The sequence below is a fragment of the Triturus cristatus genome, chromosome 10, assembly GCF_964204655.1.
Source record: "Triturus cristatus chromosome 10, aTriCri1.1, whole genome shotgun sequence".
Lineage (NCBI taxonomy): Eukaryota > Metazoa > Chordata > Amphibia > Caudata > Salamandridae > Triturus > Triturus cristatus.
In genome coordinates, this window is record NC_140593.1 from 1,082,392,636 (window position 1) to 1,082,414,594 (window position 21,959).

The following is a 21,959-nucleotide window of genomic DNA, read 5'->3' on the forward strand; positions in this document are numbered from 1 at the left end:
GAGGTAGGCTACGACCGGTTTCAGAACCTTGGTGAAACACCACGGTGCTGAGGAAAGTCCGAAAGGAAGGACCAAATATTCGTACCACCGGTTCCGCCACTGAAATTGAAGGAATCTGCGATGGGGACGAAATATGGGAACGGACAGATAGGCGTCCTTCAGGTCCATACGGACCAACCAGTCCCACTGCTTCAATAGGTCTGCCAGCAGATGGATGCCCTCCATCTTGAAGTGCTTGTAAGTCAGAAAGTGGTTGAAATCCTTCAAATTGAGTACCAACCTGTAACCCCGCCTTTCTTCTGCACCAGAAAAATATTGCTGCAGAAACCGCGAGGGCCCTCGTTGCAAGGAGCTATTGCGCGTTTCTGCAGCAATCCTTCTATTTCTGAATCTATGAAATCGCACTCTAGTCGGGAAAAAGAAAGCTGTCTGGGCCGGTGAACCTGACAGGGTGTCTGAAAGAACTCTAGGTGGAACCCCTGAACTGTCTGCAAAACCCAGGCGTCCTGTGATATTTTAACCCAATTGTGATAAAACTGCTGAATACGTCCCCCCAACGGAAGAAGAAATAAATCTGGAGCGCTCACCTGAAGACTCTGTGTTCTGGAATCCTCCCCGATAGGATCCCTTGTTAATGCGCCGCTTGTTGAAGCGCTGCCTGGTGGGGTAGAAGGTGCCACCACGGGTGGAGTTCCACTCTCCTCTGCCGCGTCCGAAATCTCCTCTTTGAGGACCTTGGGAGAATTGACAGCCAAACGAGCGTCCCCGGCCTCGTCCGGCCCTGTTGAAAACCCCTGCCTGGAATACCCGTTTGATTCCTGCCTGAGCTTTGTCCAGAGTCGTGAAGGTGCCCACGTATTTCGCCACATCTTTGACGAATCGGTCGCCGAATAGGTTTCCGTCCGCCAATGGGCCAGGCTCCGCCGCGGCCAACTCCGTAAGGTTCGAGTCCATGCGCATCAGAATGGACTTCCTGCGCTCCGTGGAGATTGCGCAGTTGGCATTACCTAATAGGCAGATAGCCCGCTGGGTCCAGCCCGCCAAAACATGGGAATCCATAGCAGTTACCAATTCCTGCGCCTCTAGAGCCATCTGCAATATCTTGGCTAGGGGGCCGACCACGTCAAGAAGCTTGTCTTGGCACCCTCGCCATGCGCGGTCTATACCCTTCTTGGGGTCCTTGGCAAACTTTTTAAGGAAAGTTAGCAAACTGGGATCAATTTCCGGCGATTCTGCCACCTTATCCGTAAGATCCGGTCGGGGACATTCACACCGCAGTCTGTTGCGCACCTCCTTGTCAAAGCTCTTGCGCAAATTCTCATGTAGATACGTTGCCACCTCCGGGGCAGGCAACCAATCCGAGGATCTGGGGTGAACGATATCCGAAGGGTTGAAGGTGAAAGGCGTAGGGGCCGGCTGAGAAGTCTCCACATTCTTAACTTTCCGAGACTACTTCTTGGGAGGGGAATCATCAGGGGTGTCCGAAGAGGTGGAACCAGGTTCCGAATCAGTATCCTGCACCCTGTCCCTCTCCGTCGCAGGGCGCGGGAGTGACGAATAGGAAGCAGAATGCGGCCAGGACCTAGTCCGTGGCTCCTTTGCCGGCTCCTCAGCTGGGGTAGTGAAGCCATGATGCGTCGCGAACCTCTCCAGTTGCCTAGTAATAGGCATTAATGCAGTCGCCAATGCCTGCTGCACAGTTCCCGGAACTGCCTTCTCCAGGGCCTTGTTGACTGACTCCTGCACGGAAGCGTCCAGGGCCTCAACAATATTATCTTCCATGGCAGGTGTCCCCACCTCCTCCTCGTACAAGGTGTCATCCTCCTCGTAGTGCACCCAATTTTCCATGGTGGAACCAAATTTGTAGACGTACTTGCTCATAGGGCAACAGTAAGGAGGAGTAACAAGGGGGGGAGCCAACCCACAGCACAACAGCACCGGTACCTAGCTACTCAGCAACAGCTGTGTCCCAATTATTACAGCCCACAGGGCGTAGTGGAGTCAAAAGAGCAAGAAAAAGTCCAAGGAGGTGTGCTCCCTCCAGGCCCAGGTCGTTTTTGCAGCCAGCCAGGCGTAAAGCAGTGCTCTCTTATTAAACCACAGCCTGAATGGCAAAAACGAAAGCAAAAACACCTAAAAACGGGCAGTTACGACGTGCGTAGCCCAAATCCTACCAAAATAGCCCAATTGGGCTACGCACGTGGAAACACGAGCAAAAACGAAAGTAATAGGCTCCCAGCGTCACCGGCATATGAGGGAAGCCTTAGCGCCAATATCCTGAGTAATTTTCACCCGCCGAAGGCGGGGCGGTACCGTGTGCTTTAATAATGAATAAGCGCTCACGCGCTGAAAGGGGCACTGACAAGACGGCCGAGCGCCGCGTCTGACTCTCGTCAGGAAATACGAGCTACCGCGCGTCGCACGCTGCTAACTATGCCCCCGACTCATCCCCGCTCTCAGCGGGGGTCTCGTAGCTCCAATGCGCGTCGCCCGGACAGCCCAACTCTGTGGATTTGCATGTAAGCGCGGCGTTAAGCATTAATCTGCCGCTTGTACAATCAAAGCCTTAAGAGTGAAATCCCAATCACAAATCACATCAATCAATAATATTAAAACGGAGCTCTCAACCTAACTGTCTGCGTGAGAAACAAAGAAAGAGGACTGGTTCCAGTGTTACTGGCTCTTATGGGGCTCTGCAGGAAGTGATGTGGTGCATGCATCATGGGAAATGTAGTTTGTTTTGCATAAGAAAAATTTCATTGGCTGCTGTGAGTAGCAATAAATAGAAAGAGAAGCATAATACGAAGCCTCCGGTCCTGTAATAGAATTCAAAGTAACTTCTGATGTGCAGCCCTTCCTTATGTGGGATCAGAATTGTCAACACAGGTACTTTTTGGCAAGGCTGAAGATGAAAACTGTGCATTCATTACCTGGTTGCTTTCCTTGTGACTGGTTCTTTTAATTTGAAGCTATCAGTTTGCCCTTGTTACTCTTGCTCTCCCCAGTCCACGATACTCTTTTGTTCTTTTCTGCATATTCTATGTACTTCCTGGGTGGAGCTTTCTGGGCATAATCTTAAGGGGCCCCCATCTCCGACAATGCAGGCAGGCAATGCTTTTTATTCAGTCTTTGACATCACCCTATGTCTGATGTACAGTGGTGACGTTTTACTCAGGCTGGTATTAGACTAAAATGTTTTATGGATAACTTACTCTTTAAGCTCGGTATTACATCCTTCTGTTTAATTTGATTTGGTATCCTCTGACAGTGTTTATGTGTTAAATTACGGAATAGATTTTGTCAAACTATTCATTTTTTAACAACATTATGGAAAGTTTGTAAATGCTCCCCAATGTGTTAGTAGAGGTTTTTATTTCTGCACTTTAATGGTTTTAATTGAAAATTGAATACACTTTTTGACTGACTGCCTACTCGCTGTTTGGCAGAAATAAGTCTATAGTTGTTCTGCATATTTGACATTAATAAAACTCTAGATTCTTCTTCCACTAACTTTTAGAAAACATCTATTTTGCAGCAGAAGGTAGGTTTTGTAGCAAATGCAGTGATCTCCTATTTATGACGAAAGTGCTAAGGCTCTGTATTCACATAGTTTCAAGGACCTTGTGCATAAGCCATCTGGTTGAGTAAAGAGATGTTGGATGGGTCTGGTTAGGGCTAGTAATGGTTAATGTTGGGTGGTTGTGGCCAACACCAACATTGGGTCAATCCACAGCATTGCCTGAATAGTTTTATTTTATTCTAACACAGAGCAAAAAACTGGAAGGGGAACCATAGTTCTTTTCTTTGATAGCACGTGTTGTGTCGTACTATATATCCGAATTCACAGGGGTAGATTGTCGTTCCGAGTGTGTTGCAGGAAGTGATCAAAGAGAGTGTCCAAGGCCATAGAGATTGGTCTCTTATTAAAGTTTTGGGCCTCTTCGTAGAGTGGGGCCCCAACCTCTCCCTTTACCCTATTTTCACATTGCTCCAATGACAGGAACATTGACGAAATAGTAGAGCAACCTAGGTAAGATTATCATCTTAAACAGGGCTATTTTGCTGTAGCGATTAAGGGCAAATCTTTCTGGAAAAGAACCAGCGGTTTTAAGTCTAAGAGGGTTCTCTTCAGGTTTCCTTCCTATAGATCGTCCGTCGAGTGATAAAGGCGAACTCCTAGGTAAATGGACTGTGTCGCCCTTCTAGTTTAATAGGGTTCCCCCAAGCTGCACCTCAAACGGGGCTAAGTTATAGCTTGGGGGGTGCACGCATAATTTGGCCCAGTTGACCTGGAGAATTGCCACCTGCGCAAATGCTTGGAGTGTTGCGTGTATTGTTGAGAAGTCTGAGAAGATTTCGCAGATATAGATGAGTAGGTCGTCCGCGTATAAAGATGCCACATTTGTTGTACCATCCAATGGAATCCCCAAGCCTTCCCTCTCTGTGGAGTCTAGCGGTAAGGGTTTGATAGCCATTGCGAACATTAAGTGGGACAGGGGACATCCATGTCGAGTGCCTCTACCCACAGATAAGGATGGTGAGATAAGTTTACCTAGTCTGGTCCTGGAGGTAGGGTCTGTGTAGAACAGTTTTGTGTATGCTCTGAGGCGTCTGCCCACCCCCACCCCCTCCCTGATAAGCACTTGGAATAGATAATCCCATGTGAGTGTATCAAAAGCTTTTTCGAGATCCAATATCAAGCAGGACTTGTATGGGAACCGCCTGGGGCCTGGTCCAACACATGGAACAGTTGTCACATGATTCGAGATGTGCTTCGTCCTGGGAAAAAACCGTTTTGGCCAGCATGAATTAGGTCAGGTAACACTTGAGCATACTTGGCAACTAAGATCCTCCCCAAAATCTTATACTCCATACCGAGTATGGCTAGGAAGCCGAGAGGGTCGGTATGGACACCAGGAAGGATTCTCAGAGGGACGGGGGTAATGCCCAAACTAGTACACCTGAGACTATGACCTTAATTTATGTTGGTGGGAGTTTGATTCCCCAGTAGAGAGCATAACATACTGGTCAGCTATTATCTGCTGCTCTAATGCTGATCTTATGTGGGGATTATATTGTTCGTCCTTTTTGATGTTTCATGAGGGAGTTGCAGAAGGAAAGGGAATGTTTGTATGCAAGTGTCTCGCTGTTCATTGCGGGAGGCAGAGCTTACTTATTGAGATTTCCATCTATAAGCCTTCTCTAAAGAGGGGGCTTTCACCACAAAATCTATCTTGAACTTTGTTTATCCTTAATGAGTATACTCCCTTTTACTAGTGTTCTTAACGTGACCAGTCTGTATGTCTTAATGCTTCACATGTGTGTCTATTTTTTTCAGGTTTTGTTTTCATTTCAGGAGAAAATAAAAAATGATTCCCTACGAGAAGCTATCTGGCAGATTAAAGTATAAGAGACCGACTGGTGCAGATGTCCACAGTGGTGGTCAGAAGCAAACATGCCTTCAGAAACTACCCCCATCACCGTGGTGGCTGGCATTCATAATGATACTTGTAACTCTCATACTAAGTGGAATTTACCTCTGGATCATGAGTAATTTTTCCTGGAGTTTGGAACATGACCCTCAAAAAGCTGGAAATGCTGACACCCATAATCAGTGCAGTTCCATCACAGAAGCACACCGCTTTGACTGTTACCCCGAGAGAGATGTGGTAGTTACTAAAGAGCTTTGTGAGAATCGAGGGTGCTGCTTCATTAAAGGTCTAGAGCCCCAAAATAGAAGCAACGGTGGGGTCCCCTGGTGCTTCTACCCTCCAGACTTTCCCAGTTACACCCTGGAGAGCTTGAACAAGACTGACCTGGGACTATTAGGAATACTGAGAAGAAAAGTGAAATCATATTATCCAAAAGATATTGAGAAACTACTGCTGGAGGTGATCTTTGAAACTGACACACGATTGCACATAAAGGTGAGTTTCAGACAAATGCTGGGGAGCTGCATTGTTCCTAAGTTTAGATATATTTAATGAAAAATTAGAGATTAACGGCTAGGTTGAACATGGCAGTCCTGTCTGCTGACCCCACTAGCCACACACAAACTATTACATTTGTGTTAAACTTTTGGAGAATGTCAATGGAGCTATAGAAACATTCAGTACCATGAGGCACAAAGCACCAAATGGTGGTTTGTGAAGCTATTTCATGATGTGTGTGACCTTCTTGCATCATGTCCTCCTCCCCTGAACTGGTTAACAAACACTGGAGGAGGTGAGTTGATTAATAAGACAAAAAAACATTAAATGTACCTATTGGCCTGCCGTTCACCCCCACCTCACTTTTGCCCCACCAAAAAACAAATTGTACCTATTCTGCAAAATTTTCATTCCTACATTAGTACTGTCACGCTACCTCCAAATATTCTCTGTTGTGAGTCACCCTATCCTTTGGAAAAAAAATTATTAATAAATATTATATATATATATATATATATATATATATATAATTCTCCTGGACCTGCTACCACCATTCAGGCACTTCCTTCACTTACACCCTCCTCTCATACACATTAAACAAATGGCTGGGCCCTTGATTCCCGCCTTTACATTTTCAAAGTTCTCAGAAGGCCAACCTCTCATGCTGACCAGCTATTCTTAGTACATTGAAGCTATTGCTGAATTCAGTCATATGTTCTGTTGTTCCTCTGGGTGTCTAGATGTCCATGGGCGACTTGGCAAGACCACGTTACACTGCTAGTGTGTCATTCTGGTAGGCTGCAGAATTACGCCACTCTGACATCACAGAAATGTGTAGTGACTTGGGTTGTAGACTATTGTAACTCCAGAACAGTGCACAGCAACAGTTGGTCCTTTTTTTATTCTCTCTTTGAAACTTAGAGTATGCGTAGACCGTATACTCATTTTGGAAATAAATTAATCCGTACAATAGAAATAGTGGCACACTATTACAGACCGTGGTAATGTTATAGTCCTAGATAAAGGATCAGGTGTAAGGGGTCCTACTATCATTTAGAACTTAATAAAAAACAAGTTATTGTGTAAAGTGGAGTGCCAGGCTGTACATGGATACAAAATCAACTCTGTGCCAAGTGTAGGTTGGGAAATGGTCAGATAGCATGGGCTCTGATAAAGCTTTCTGGCATTCAACCTTGTCCTTACTTATTATATTCTAGCAGTTTTTTTGACTATATAATACATACATTGACTTTTTGTGTTGTAAGATCATAGACATCACAAATGTTGACTTCCCCTGAATGTGCACATGAGGATATAACATAACTTCCAAGATTATTAAATGAAATCTTCTCCCATGTATGAATATTTTCATATATATATAATTTTGAGTTGCTGTGTATCTCCATTTCATTTCCAGTTGACTGATGCTAGCAAGCCAAGGTATGAAGTTCCAATAGAGGTTCCACCGGTCACAAAGAAAGCATCAAATCCCATTTACGGTGTGGATTTTTCTGATAATCCTTTCGGTGTGATGGTTTGGCGCAAAGGATCACAGCATGTTCTGTAAGGTTTGCTCTTAAATTGTTTACCATTCAGCAGCCTTTCTGTGGTGGTTGGTTTTTTTCCATTTTTTTCCCCCAAGTGATACTAAAACAAGTTTACTGCATCTAATGTATCAATGTGAAGAATATTTTCCTAACACACTACAAATAAAAAGTCCAATATTTTCCTAAAATGTTACAGTTGTTAACTTTAGTCACTGTGGAAGTCAACTCCTATGTGTGTTTAAGGTGCGTTTTCTAAAAGAAGAAACCATTTTGTATCTCGCTTTTGGGGATAGGTATGGTGAAGATCAGAACTCTTGGGGTCCTTTGAAGTTAGCCGGCGTGACTTTTAAACCTCCATTGTAGCAGAGGCAGCAGTTTGTCTATATGTAATGTAATATAAAGTGCACTTGTATAGCGCAGCTGTCACCCCAAGGATATCCTGGCGTTATACTGTTGGCAACTGGAAACCAGATTTAAGGTTTGATATTTTTTCACCAAAGGAGCTTTTAACTCCTCAGTAGAACCTCTTTCAGGGAGAAAACGTCTCGTGGTCTGCCATGTCAAGGTTTCGATTGCGCAACCTTTGTGAGTTCTGCAAATAGATCCCCAAAATAGGGGTCCATTTACATGGCCGTTATCCCAAATAGTCCTGACACATTAGGAGTTTTCTCTCAGTAAGTGGGGACATTTCAAAAGTATTTCTGAGGTTGACTTTTTCTCACCCTGCTCCCCAAGAATGCCAGCTGAATGGATCAGGGTTTAAGATCTTTCTACTTACTTCACAAGATTGTCAAACAGATTTAAGAGATCCCTGCCCCCGTGATGCATGCTTTGGTTGCTCTCACTGCTTTGTAGTAACTGTGCAGTTTTTCCTTATATGCAATAATTTTTTCCTTGCATTTATTTTTCTTTTAGTAGTGACAAAGAGAGGTTGGAGTAGATATGCCTCTCAGTATAATTTTTCTGATGTTTATTTTAATGATGCGTTAATTTTGATAGAAGTTTAGAGAAACATGGCTTTACCTAGGCATTGTTTTTGGCTTAATTTCTTTCTGTTGAAAAAGTGTTAAGGGATTCCACAATCTAATGTTTATGAATTAAATGAAGATAGCCATGGTGGAGAACTGGTGTTACATGTAAATAACTTAATTCATTTCAATTATATATTCACCAGGTGAAGCTGAAATTGTCTATTTTGATCTTCTGCATTTTTAACACTTTTGCTGGAGAAGGGTCATGTGGCCAACTGGAAATTTGATTGTTAATTTGTTACTTGTTAGTTCTGAGTTACTAGTTTATTACTAATCAATTTGTTTCTGAAGTGGCTCAGACTTCTGGTTTGTAGCTCAATGAAAGTTTGGCATTCCAGGTAAACTTAAATGTGATCAATGAACATTAAGTTGCAGATCAACATCCTCCCCCCCCCCCCCCCCCCCTTTTTTAGTATTTTTTTTCCCCTTCATAAAAAAAAATAAGGTCTAGGAAATCTGAAGAGAGGTTTTCACTCCAGATGAACATATCGAATGTGATGTCTTAACTTGGGTAATTCTCATGTCCTGGCATGCCATTTGGCATATAAAACATTGTCAGTAAAATATTTGTTTCCTACCTTTTTCAATGATCTTTGTGCTGTCAGCATTAATTTGGAACTAATTTGTCAATCATTTACATGCTAAATGCCTATCTTTAGCATATATTTGCTTTATATTATTATCAAGGAGTTTTATAAAGTGCTACATGTCTACTTTTGGCCACTTCTGAACACTTAATGGCGATTGATGAAGTACAACAATATGGCAGCGAGTCTGAGTCCAGATATATTGATTTTCCTAACTGTTTCAATCTTCCTCCCTATTCTGCATTGAGTTCTGTTAAAGGCAAGTCTGATTTGTTGGGTTTCAAAAGTTTCCTGAGCTGCTGCATGTTCATGTTTTGAATCTCTGATTTGTGTTGAGGGTATTGCAGAGTGTAGGACTTTTCACACCCACTGATCTTCTGTAGGCCATCCTCTTGAATGATTGTTAAATGATCTGATTTGCGGAAATTAGTGAGGAGCAGTTTCTTTAGGTTCTCTGAGCTTTTGCCAAAGTATGCTTTATTGATGGTGCACAGGACCCTGAATTTAATTGTGTCATACAACATGCTGCCTGTAGAGTGCTTTAAAGGTGGTTTTAATCTACTTACAAAGATATAGGCAAAATCTTGCTGCCTGGTTCTGATGTCTTTGTAGTCTGGTGGTGAGTTTTTTTCTTCTTTTTTTTTTTTTTGAAAGACCTTTATTTAGAGATACAAGTACACAGCTGTCAGCCTACAACCCTGCGGGCCGGCCGCGGAGGATATATCTGATATGTCGCTAAATCCCACAGCCCTTTGCCGTCAACCCGGGGGTACGGCGGCGTTAATGGATGCAATTGTACCAAGTTTTAAAGGAGGATAGTGCAGGTCTCAATTTCTCTTAAAACAACTATACAGTAAAGGCTTGGTGCCTCAACCGGCATAAAGGTGTGGAACAATCAAACTCCCCCACCCCCCTAACTACCGGTCAACACTGTGCGTACCGTATGCATTCCACGTCCCGGAGCTGCGGCCTCCGCTTCTCTCTCCCAGCATTCAGAGCAACAAGAGCGGTGGGTTTCTACACATCTCCGGGGTCATCCTGCGCGACGGAAGGAGGCTCGCAAATACCCTCCCTAAAGTCATTCCACCTGGACCACACCTCGACCCACTTACGGGGGCACCCTCTCGCCACGTACACAGTCTTTTCCTGCAGCATGCACCAGTCCATATCACTGCTCCATTCTGACAGTTTGGGTGGAGTAGGACTTCCCCAGAGCCTGGCTATATTCCTCTTCGCTACCATCTGCCCGAGTGTCACCCAGAGCCTCCCTTTTGGTAGCAGGTCCGTTGGCTCCCATATATTGAGGAGACACCTCTTAGCCTCTGGGCGAATCTCCACCTCCCACACCTCCTCCATACACCACACCACTCTTCGCCAGTACCTCTGAATCTTCGGACAGCCCCATAACACATGAAAAAAGGTACCCGTGCCCCCACAACCTCTCCTACAGTGTGCTGTGTCCACCCTCCCCATTGCGTGGAGTCTCGTGCAGGAGATATAGACTCTGTGAAGAGTCTTCAGCTGAATAAGCCGCAGTCGGGCTGATATCGCGACCTTCCGCGGGGAAGCCAGGGCGTAAAGCCACTCCTCGTCATCTATCTCTAGCCCTTCGGCAACCCATTTGTCTTTGAGGGGAATGAGCATATCTGGGGGGTTATTGATAAGCTTCTTGTAGGTGAGGGATATGGCGTGTTCCGTGAGGTGTCCGTCCAGCAACCTATCTTCAAGCGGGGAGGCTGGTGGCAGTTTGACCTCCGTAGGGATATTAGCCTGTAGGGAGTGACGTATCTGCAAATATCTAAAATATTCGGTGTCCGCCAGCTCATATGCTTCTTGCATTTGGGCGAATGTGCGGATCCCTGTAGGGCCCCAGATGTCTTTAATTGGAGAGATGCCGATCAAGTCCCAGTTGCGGAACCCCTTGGTGCGTCCCAGATTACCCAATGTTTCAGAGGCCCAAAGTGGCGTGGCCATCGTGAGGGTCCCGGACCAGCCGAGCTTCTTCAGAGCGATGTGCCATATCTGCACCGAGTGGAGTGTGGGTCCGGTGAGTCGGCGCCTACCTCGTCTCGAGTAAAGTGCTATTTCATAGTTCCCCCCGGGAAGCAACCATCTGTCCATACCGTAGGCTGGATCGTTCCCGTCTCCGTACGTCCCTTGGTTAATCGCGGATAGGTGGGCCGCCCAATAATATTTACGGATGTCGGGGAGAGCTATACCGCCATCGTACCTTCCCAGTGTGAGCTTGGCCAGTGATATTCGGGGTGACCCAGCCCAGAGGAGGTCGCGCAATGCGGTTCAATAGCTAGGAAGTAGCTGTTCGGAACCAAGTCCGGGTAGTTTTGTAGCGCGTAGAGAAACCGCGGGAGCGCTAGCATCTTAAATAAGGCTGCCCGGTCCAGCAAGGACAGTGGCAGGTGCTGCCAGGATTTTGCCTCACTCTGGAGCCGGAGCAGCGGCGGCTTGAGGTTGTGCTCGTAGAGAAAGGCTTTATTACAGGTGACGTACACTCCCAGGTACTTGAACCCTTCTTCTGCCACCGTGATAGGACACGTGTCAGGGAGCCGTGGAGGGTCCCCACGCAGGACATACAGATGTGATTTGGCCCAATTGACCCGAAATCCAGAATTGCGCCCAAAACTGGCCAGTTTGTCGAGTGCCACAATTATCGACCCTCGCGGCTTAGAGAGGTAAAGGAGTATGTCATCAGCATAGAGGGATATTCTATCCTCCCACCCCTCCTCCCATGCTATGCCCTTTAAGGCGGCATCCTGCCTTATCCAGGCCGCAAGTGGCTCCAGGGAGAGGGCGAAAAGAAGGGGAGAGAGGGGGCATCCCTGCCGAGTCCCTCTTGCCAGCGTGAAGACTTCAGACAGCTTGTTGTTTACCAGCACCTGCGCCAGGGGTTCAGCATACATCAGACGCACCCAGGCAATGAAATGAGGCCCAAAGCTCAGTTTACGCAGGACTGCGAACATATACGGCCATTCCAGGGTGTCGAATGCCATAGTGGCGTCCAGAGAGACCACCACCGCGTCCTCCTGAAGTCTGTGGCGCTGCCCTAGTACACCATTCAATCTCCTGATGTTGAGGGCCGTGTTACGATGGGGCATGAACCCCGACTGGTCGGGGTGGATCAATGAAGGAAGCACCGACTGAAGCCTATTGGCCAGCGTCTTCGCCAGTATTTTGGGCTCCGCGTTTAGAAGCGAGATTGGTCTGTACGATGCACATGAGTCCTTGGGTTTCCCCTCTTTCGGTATTGCCACTATGGTCGCTATACGCTGATCCCGGGGCAGCAGCCCCACTTCTCTGCTGTGATTGAACATGAGTTTTAGGTGCTTACTAGTGACGTCCGGCTGGAGTTTGTAAATTTCTATGGGAATGCCATTGGGCCCGAGCGCCTTACCCGGGCGGAGGTCCCCTATCGCTCTCTGCAGCTCCGCCTCGGTGATCGGGCAGTCCAGAGCTTCCCGGTCTGCATCCGAGAGGGTGGGCAGGCGTATGTCAGTAAGGAGGTTCATAGAGTCCTCCTCCGGCCGGTCAGACTCCCTCCTGTAGATCTGCTGGTAGTGACTGGCAAATTGTTGGACTATTTCCCGGGGCTCTGTGATCACTCTCCCTGACTCGGTGCGCAACTCCGGCACCACCCTGCCGGCCTGTTGTTTCCTCGGGAGCCAGGCGATAAGTTTCCCAGCTTTGTCGCCCTGGTCGTATATTCTACCAAGCTTGTGCCGAGCCAAAGTCTGCGCTTCTTGGGTCACCAGCGCTTTGTACTCAGCCGCCTTTAATTGCATTTTGTGCCTGGCCTCCCGGTCTCCGCTAGACGGCGCCTCCCTCTCCAGTTCCTCCAACTCTGCCTCCAGTGTAGTGACCTGCTGGCGTCTCTCCCGCCGCCTAGCCGCTATAGCCGAAAGCGCCTCACCCCGTACCACGGGTTTAAATGCCTCCCACAGGGTGACAGGGGAGTTTACCGACCAGTCATTCTCTGCGAAGTAGCGTGAGATTGAGGTGGAGATGGGTTTCCTAGTGACCTCGCGTTTTAGGTGCCAGGCGTTTATTGGTGCTATACAGCCCTCCCGTCTATCCCCAAATGTGATCTGTGTAAGGACCGGTGAGTGGTCGGAAATGCCCCTAGCAAGGAGCTCTGCCTCCCGTACCACCATGTCTGGCCGCAGCAGGGTAAGGATGCAATCCAGTCGTGAAAAGGAGTGATGCACCCCCGAAAAGAAAGTAAATCGGCTATCATTGGGACGAAGCAGGCGCCACACATCCGTGAGCCCGAAGGCCTCCAGGAAGTCCGCCAACCACCTCTGCCCCTGGGGTAGGTCCCTGGGGGGCTGCCTATCTCGGGTTCCCGACGCCACTGCGTTAAAGTCCCCTCCCAGCACTAGCTGACCTTCAGGAAGAGAAAGGAGAAATGTGCCCAGGTCTGCAAAGGCCCGGGCCTGGAGGCCTGGCGGGACATAGATTGAGAGTAGATTAAGCGTCCGGCCCTCCCAACGCCCGGAGACAGCCGTGAAGCGGCCCTGTGGGTCGGTCTTGATGAGGTCTATGTGGAGGGGCAGCGAGCGACGCAGGAGTATCCCCACCCCCCTCGATCCGGAGGTAAAACCAGAGTGTGCTGCTAGAGTGTAGCCATATCTATTCAAGGCCTGACAGACATTCCCCAGCAAGTGTGTTTCTTGCATGAGCACCACATCTGGCTGGTGTTTGAGAAATTGCAGGACTATAGTGCGCTTGAGTCTGTCCCCCAAACCATTGACATTCCAGCTGAGGACCTTCAAACTTTTTTCCCACCTCCTAGCCATATCTGTTCCTTGTTAGGGTGCTTCGTCCCACCACCCCAGCTTCATACGTGCAGACATAGATCGTGTGACCGAACAGGATCCCCAACTCCCACCCCTCCCCGGTTCCCACCCCACAATGGCATAAAGTGCAAAAGACAACAAAGTTGGCCAACCGTTCAAGCCACACCCTCCCCTTCAAGTCTGACCCTAACATCCCTGCCCCTTCCTGCAAAAACAACCCCCCCCCCCTCCCTGCCCCCTGCTCCGTGGGCTCCAAACTACCCACCACCCCAATTAGCAGAGCGCCTGTCGCCCAACCCTGCCCCGGTGGACCCCACCGAGGAACTCTACTTGGGAAGTTCGTGGGCCAGCCCCCTCCTGACCGCCCGTCTGTGGTGCCCCAGTTCGTTCTGCCCCGTAGGCCCATAGTGCCGCATATAAACTGGAGCCAGCCCCAGAGGAGGGCAGGCAATCAAACTGCCTCAAGGGCCAGCAAGTCTCATAGTCAAAAACCCCCCACAGGTGGTATACGTTGCTGTCCGACGTCTTCTCATCACCGCTCTCGTGTTCTCATCTCGCTGCACCGTCCCTGGGTTCGCCAGGACCGCTGACTCAGCTCACCACCTTCCGCTCGGCCTGCCGCTGATCCTGGGGCGGGGATCCCCGCACCCCGCCATCGATCGTCGTCTCTCCGGGAAGCCTCCGACGACTCACCTGCGTCCAGCCACTCCTGCACCGCCGCCGGCGAGGTGAAGAAGAGGGATCTGGCACCAGCTATAACCTTCAGTTTGGCAGGAAAGAACATCATGTATCTGATCCCACGTTCGCGCAACGCCGCCTTGACCCCTTGAAAGGAGCGTCTTTCCTGCTGGACCTGGAGCGTGAAATCGGGAAAGAACCGGACCGTGGCCCCCTCATACTGCAGATCCCCGTGCTGTCTTGCCGCCTGGAGAATAGCATCGCGGTCCCGGTAATTCAGTACTTTCGCTATGATTGTCCGCGGCAGGGCCCCAGGTTTGGGTCGTGGGATCCGAGCCCTATGTGTCCGCTCGATTGTGAAGAGCTTCGAGAGGCGCTTGGGTTTCAGGTGCTTGAGGATCAGGTCCTCTAGAAAGAGCTCCATACATTCCCCTTCAAGTCCTTCCGCCACACCTACAACGCGGATGTTTCTCCTCCGGGCCCTGCCTTCCTGGTCGTCAAGCCGTAGGGCCAGCAGCCGGTGCTGGTGGACAAGCTTATTTACCCTGCCCTCAAGCTGCTTTTATGTCAACTTCATTGGTCTTGGACCGGTCCGTGGTTTTCCCCAGGTCGGCACGGAGCAGGTTCACCTCTATGGTGATCTTGTCCATTTTGGTCTCCAAGGTTCTCTTCCAGGGGATCCTCATCAATAGTCATAAGCACTGAATATTCCCGCCCATGTGCGGGGACCCCGGAAATAATAAAATTATATATGTAAAAAACATACATATATACAGCTCTGTATATGTATAAACATATATCATTTTTTCCAAGCAAATGCAGCTCCCATAAAAGGCTAGGCAATGTAAATATACACATCCAATAACACACATATATATATATATATATATATATATATATATATATATATATATATATAGGTATAATAATACACCTAAATCTCTTTTTTTTTTTTTTTTTTTTTTTTTTTTAATGAGGTAAACACTCATGAGAAAGCAAAAAATAAAGAGAACAAACTGTGGAAAAACAGATGTACAACACATTGCCAGCCTGCAGGCTGCATTGCAATATAATACCATAGAGACTAAAAAGCCCTGTACAGGTAAAAACTGGCACCGTGCCTTTAAGGCAGCCCTGACTTCCATATCCCATCATGCCTCAGGGGTGACAGTTAGGTCAGTTGTTCTTTCCGGCTCCTTCAGTCAGGACCCTGGAATTCAGCTCTCTTCTTTTTTGACTCTTTAGTCAAGAATTATTACAACTTTAAGATTTTTTTGGACTTCTTCTTACAACTGCTGTGAGGAAGTCAGTATCCTGTGTTTTTCTGACTGATTTTTCAGCCGTTTTGTCAGAAAAATGCCTTCTTTATTTGTTCCATGCCCATCTTGTGGAAAAAAGAAGGCTGCGTCAGACACACATGAGGTGTGTATCATCTGTCTGCCGGACTCTCACTCTCCAGCAACATGTCGTCATTGTGAAGACCTTTCCAAAAGGACTTTAAAGGAGAGGGAGAGGATTAGGCTGTATGGCCTAGCAGAAAGGTCGACGTCGAAGCAGTTGGTCCCTGTTTGCTCCCCATCGACGTCGGGCTCGGCGTCGAAGACTCCAGCGGCGGGATCGTCGCGGAGAGGTGAGGAGTCAAGGGGAAGTCATGCTGCAAAGAGAAAATCGTCGTCGACTTTAGATTCAGCGTCGAAGCGGATGCGTTCGACGTCGACGGCGTCTAAAAGCTCGGCGTCGAGGTCTCGGCGCCACAGTTCAACGTCAAAAAAGCATCTGTCGACGTCAAGAGAAGATCGATCGACGTCTGCACAGAGATATCGTTCGTCGTCGAAAGAAAGACATCGTTCGACGTCGAGGTCGGCGAGACATCATTCGACGTCGCGAGAAGTACGTAGGCGATCTCCACAGTCGACGTCGAGACCAAGATCGCCGTCAAGATCAAGATCGCCGTCGAAACATCGTTCGACGGCGAAGAGGCTTTCGACGTCGTCGGAGCCTTCGACGTCGAGACAAAAGTCTCCGTCAGGAGTGACGTCGAGGCAGACGCCTCCGTCAGGGCCGACGTCGAGGCAGAGGCCTCCGTCGGAGTCGACGTCGAGGCAGAGGCCTCCGTCGGAGTCGACGTCGAGGCAGAGGCCTCCGTCGGAGTCGACGTCGAGGCAGAGGCCTCCGTCGGAGTCGACGTCGAGGCAGAGGCCTCCGTCGGAGTCGACGTCGAGGCAGAGGCCTCCGTCGGAGTCGACGTCGAGGCAGAGGCCTCCGTCGGAGTCGACGTCGAGGCAGGTGCCTCCGTCCTCCAAATATATATATATTATACTCTCCGAGATCTGCAAGGCAGCCACTTGGAGATCTGTCCACACTTTTACCAGGCATTATTGTCTGGATTCGGACACCAGAGCAGACACTCAAGTAGGACAAGCCTCCTTGAGGAATCTGTTCCAAACATAATCATTTTCATGGTCTCCAGCTCTGCTTTCATACGGGCCATTTCCTCGTCTGCATGGGACCCAAAAAGAGAACTACCGGAGAAAGGCAGATTTAAAATTCTAAATCCCATCATGCCTCAGGGGTGACAGTTAGGTCAGTTGTTCTTTCCGGCTCCTTCAGTCAGGACCCTGGAATTCAGCTCTCTTCTTTTTTGACTCTTTAGTCAAGAATTATTACAACTTTAAGATTTTTTTTGGACTTCTTCTTACAACTGCTGTGAGGAAGTCAGTATCCTGTGTTTTTCTGACTGATTTTTCAGCCGTTTTGTCAGAAAAATGCCTTCTTTATTTGTTCCATGCCCATCTTGTGGAAAAAAGATGTCTTCTAACACTTCGTCGTTGATTACCCAGTCCTCTGGCTCTTGAAAATGCCGACTGAGCAAGTCTGCTTGCACGTTGAGTTCTCCTGGTAGGTGCACCGCTTTCAATGAGATGTTCCTTGCTAGGATCCAGTGCCACAGGGACTTTTTTTTAATGAGGTAAACCCTCATGAGAACGCAAAAAATAAAGAGAACAAACTGTGGAAAAACACAGATGTACAACACATTGCCAGCCTGCAGGCTGCATTGCAATATAATACCATAGAGATTAAAAAGCCCTGTACAGGTAAAAACTGGCACCGTGCCTTTAAGGCAGCCCTGACTTCCATATCCCATCATGCCTCAGGGGTGACAGTTAGGTCAGTTGTTCTTTGCGGGACCGTAGTCCTAAACACAAAGATATATCCTTTCCATAATGAATAATACACCTCTTCTCATTTGCCTGGGGAGGTGGGTGGGTTGCTTATGACTTTGATGAGGATACCCCTGGAAGAGAACTAGGATTACAGGTAAGTAACTTACCCTTCTCTTCCAGGGGATCCTCATCAATAGTCATAAGCACTGAATAGAGTAGCAAGCTCCCCTTCCACCAGCAGGCAAATGAAACTAAGGTTGTATCACCCATGGAGAAAAAGAATCATGAAAATGATTGTTTGGAACAGATTCCTCAAGGAGGCTTGTCCTACTTGAGTGTCTGCTCTGGTGTCCGAATCCAGACAATAATGCCTGGTAAAAGTGTGGACAGATCTCCAAGTGGCTGCCTTGCAGATCTCGGAGAGTGGGACATTATTGAGAAAAGCCGCGGTAGCCGCTTTTCCTCTTGTCGAATGCGCTTTAGGGCGCGCCCCCAATGGTTTCTGAGCCAGTTGGTAGGCCAAAGTAATACTAGAAACAATCCACCTAGCAATGGAACGTTTGGATGCAGCAAAGCCCATACGGACAATCCCATAGTTCACAAACAATTGGTCAGATTTCCTGATATTCTTAGTCCTATCTAGGTAGAATTTTAGGACCCTTCTGACATCCAGAGAATGCAACGCCCTCTCTGCCGGAGAGGAGGGGTTGGGAAAAAAGGTTGGTAAGGAGATGGCTTGGTTTACATGAAACTCCGATACCACCTTGGGTAGGAACGAAGGGTGAGTTCTCATCACCACCCTATTTAGAAGAAAAACAGTGTAGGGTTCTTTAGAACAGAGGGCCTGTATCTCACTGACCCTCCGTGCTGAAGTGATGGCTATTAAAAATGCTGTCTTCCATGTGAGGTGCTGTAGGGTAGCCTTATGAATAGGCTCAAAAGGCGAACCCATGAGCTTCGACAGAACCAAGTTTAGCTCCCAGGAAGGAGAGGGAGGTCTAACAGGGGGATAGACTTTCTTGAGTCCTTGCAAGAAATCCTTCACTACCTGCACTTTAAAAAATGACTGCTGTGAAGGCGAACGCCTGTATGCTGTTATGGCTGCTAGGTGAACCTTTATGGATGAAAATTTCAACCCTGCCCTTGCTAAATGTAGAAGATAGGGCAAAATTACATCCTCCTGGCATTTAGTGGGATCATAATGATGCTGAGCACACCATATATAAAATCTTTTCCACTTACAGAAGTAGGAGTGTCTTGTCGAAGGCCTCCTGGCTTCCTTCAGTATGGACATACACTCTTGAGGGAGGTTCAGATGGCCATACTGGAGGACTTCAGGAGCCATGCTGTTAAGCTCAGCGAGGGAAGGCTGGGATGGTAAATCTTCCCCTGCATCTTGGATAACAAGTCCGGCCTGCACGGCAGCCGCTTGTGGGGGCGGATCGACATGTGTAGGAGATCCGTGTACCACCACTGCCTCGGCCAGTCCGGTGCTATGAGTATCATCTTGGCAGATGAATTCTGTAGCTTGGTCACCACCTTGGGAATTAGTGGGAGAGGCGGAAAAGCGTACACAAATGTCATTGACCAATTGATCAAAAGGGCATTCCCTAGGGATCCTGGTCGATGGTATCTTGAGGCGAAGCCTCGGCATTTTGTGTTTTGCTCGTCCGCGAAGAGGTCCACTTGCGGGCGCCCCCATTCCCCGAAGATGTCTTCTAACACTTCGTCGTTGATTACCCAGTCCTCTGGCTCTTGAAAATGCCGACTGAGCAAGTCTGCTTGCACGTTGAGTTCTCCTGGTAGGTGCACCGCTTTCAATGAGATGTTCCTTGCTAGGATCCAGTGCCACAGGGACTGAGCTTCCATGTTGATGTGGTACAACTGCTCGCTGCTGGACCACCGTCCTTGAGTTTGCAGAGTCCCAAAATGCGCACCCCATCCCTGAAGGGATGCGTCGGTGATTAAGGTCTGAGTTGGGGGCTCTTGATGGAAGGGGATCCCCACTTGCAGATTCCTTGGCTTCAGCCACCACTTGATTGACTGTTTGGCTGCAGAGGAGAGGCAAACCTTTTCTTCCCACAGGGAGTTCCTTTGATCCCATTTGTCCTCGAGATCTTGCTGGAGAGGACGCATCCTTAGCCTGGCATTGGGCACTAGGAAGATGCAGGATGCCATGGCCCCTAGCAGAGATGAGATTTGCCTTGCCGACGACAGATTGCTGGTCATAATCTGTCTGCCTTTTAGCATAATGGATGCAAGGATTGCGGCCATTATGGATGTCAAGGAGGGCTCCTCCGGACCTGCAGCCTCTTTCGCAGCCCCTTCTGTCTGCCGCGGCGCCTTGGCGATTGTATACTGATCCAGTTTGTTGGTCTGGGTCGCGGTGCCACCTTTAGGCCGCATGGCGTTCCGGGCGCCTCGTGGGCCGAATGCGCCGCCGCAACACCCGAACGCCCGCTGGTCCGCACCAGCTCCGATACTACTCTTATGTCGTGTCCGCGGCTCCCCGGCGCTCTCCAGGGATCAGCTCAGGGAAGGCGGCCCCCGCCGCAAACAAGCAGCCCAGGCCCCGGGTGCGAGCCTCGCCGTCCCACACCTCCGGCTATCAGGCGTCCAGTCTATCTCCAGCCACGAGCGCTGGCCCCCACCCGGCGAGTGATGCAGGGCACACCCACAGCAGCAGCCCCAGCCGCTCCTCCTCGCTTCTGCTACAGCTCATCCCGAAATGGCCGCCTCTCTCCGGCCAGGGAGTTCCCCGGCTTCAGCCCCGGGTGTATTAGCGCTTCAGTCCTCTAGTATCTGCACCACGCCAGCAGGGTATACAGGCGCCCGGGTCCAGCGGCGGCCCGCCACCGCAGGCGAGGCCGCGTCCTCCATCGCCGGCACCCCTCCGACCACGCCGTTGTGTAGGCCGTAAGCCAGGGCCTCGAGTGGCGTTGGGAGCGGCCAGGGAGCTCCAGGGGCGCAGCGCCTGGTTGCCGTCGCCCGTCGCGGCCGCCCTCACGAGCCGTGCGGTGATCGCAGGAGGTCACGGTTTCACAATTGTTGGGCACTGGGCCGGGGGAAGCTGGGGGGATCCCGAGGGCGCTCCCCTCAGCGCGGATCTGTGCCGGATTTCAAGGGACACCGACGGCTCCGGCGGAGCTCCGGGATCAGTCGGCCATTCCTCACGGCGCCTGGCCACGCCCCTCGTGGTGAGTGTTTTTGGGAAGCCAGAGTAGATGATATTACAGTAATGAAGAGCAAAACACACAAGATGATGGATGGAATGTTGCACAATGGCAAAACATTCACCCCCAGTCACAGATCTGGGTTTAATCCATCGTTATTTTGCTCACCACGCCACCCCAGTTCAGACATGGCCATCTGCAAATCAGTCCTGACCCTGTGCCTCATGGGAACAGTCCAGCCCGAACTGCCAAGCCATGTCTTCCCTGGTCGGAATCAAGCATCCTAGGACCGGTTTCTGGCTATTAGCCGTCATCAGCCAGGATAGCTTTACTCCAGTGGCGTAGTGAGCACGGGACCCACGTCTGGGCATACCCAGTAATGAAGGCCTGTCAGGAGGTGGACTCTGGTCAGTGTGGAGACGTTGGAGGATTTTACAAATTACAGAAATCTGCATGTCTTGAAAGTTTGCCACAGCGATGATCTTTGGAGAGAAAGAGAGGTTGACGTCAAAAGGATCTCCTGGTTCTTTTTGTTTGATGAAGTGGAGTACCAGGACCTATGGGAAACCAGTAGTGAACTATCTCCCTTTACTAAAATCTTGGTACTCATGCCATTCACGCAGAGGAAGCTCTTCTTTATCTAGTATAATAGGCAGTCGAGACACAAAGTGATTTTGGTTGGCATTAAGATGGGAAGAGAAAAGACTTTACATTACATCTAAGTAGAGTAAGGACAAACTCGTATCACAAAGCACGGGGCAGGGCATTATCTGCAGCGACTGAGAAAGCTCGGTCACCAAAAAAAACTGTTTTGATTTTAGGAATTTGGAGAAATAATTGGTATCAGACTTCTGGTTGCAAGAGTTTTTGTACCATTCCAATTTGAAGGCAATGAAGTCTTGTAATGTTTGATTAGCAAGGTGAACAATGATCATGGCCTTGAATAAAATAATGTAGTGCACATGCAGCTAATGAAGTCGTGTGATGAAGGAGAAAATGTGGTTGTACCTTGATAGGACGCATATCAAGCAGGCTGCG

The 21,959-nt window shown here is 48.9% G+C and overlaps 2 protein-coding genes across 2 annotated transcripts in view; one reads left to right on the forward strand and one right to left on the reverse strand.

The window, feature by feature from the left end:
• MAFK (MAF bZIP transcription factor K) overlaps positions 1–21,959 on the reverse strand; it is a 262,438-nt gene that overhangs the window by 218,243 nt on the left and 22,236 nt on the right. The gene's annotated exons all lie outside the window — the stretch shown is intronic.
• Positions 1–21,959, forward strand: part of LOC146796600 (lysosomal alpha-glucosidase-like) — an 854,317-nt gene that overhangs the window by 48,729 nt on the left and 783,629 nt on the right. Inside the window, exons 2-3 of the mRNA XM_085629244.1 lie at positions 5,339–5,927; positions 7,348–7,493. Coding sequence (XP_085485370.1) covers positions 5,370–5,927; positions 7,348–7,493 — 704 coding nt within the window. The 5' untranslated portion in view covers positions 5,339–5,369. The remainder of the gene's footprint in view (positions 1–5,338; positions 5,928–7,347; positions 7,494–21,959) is intronic.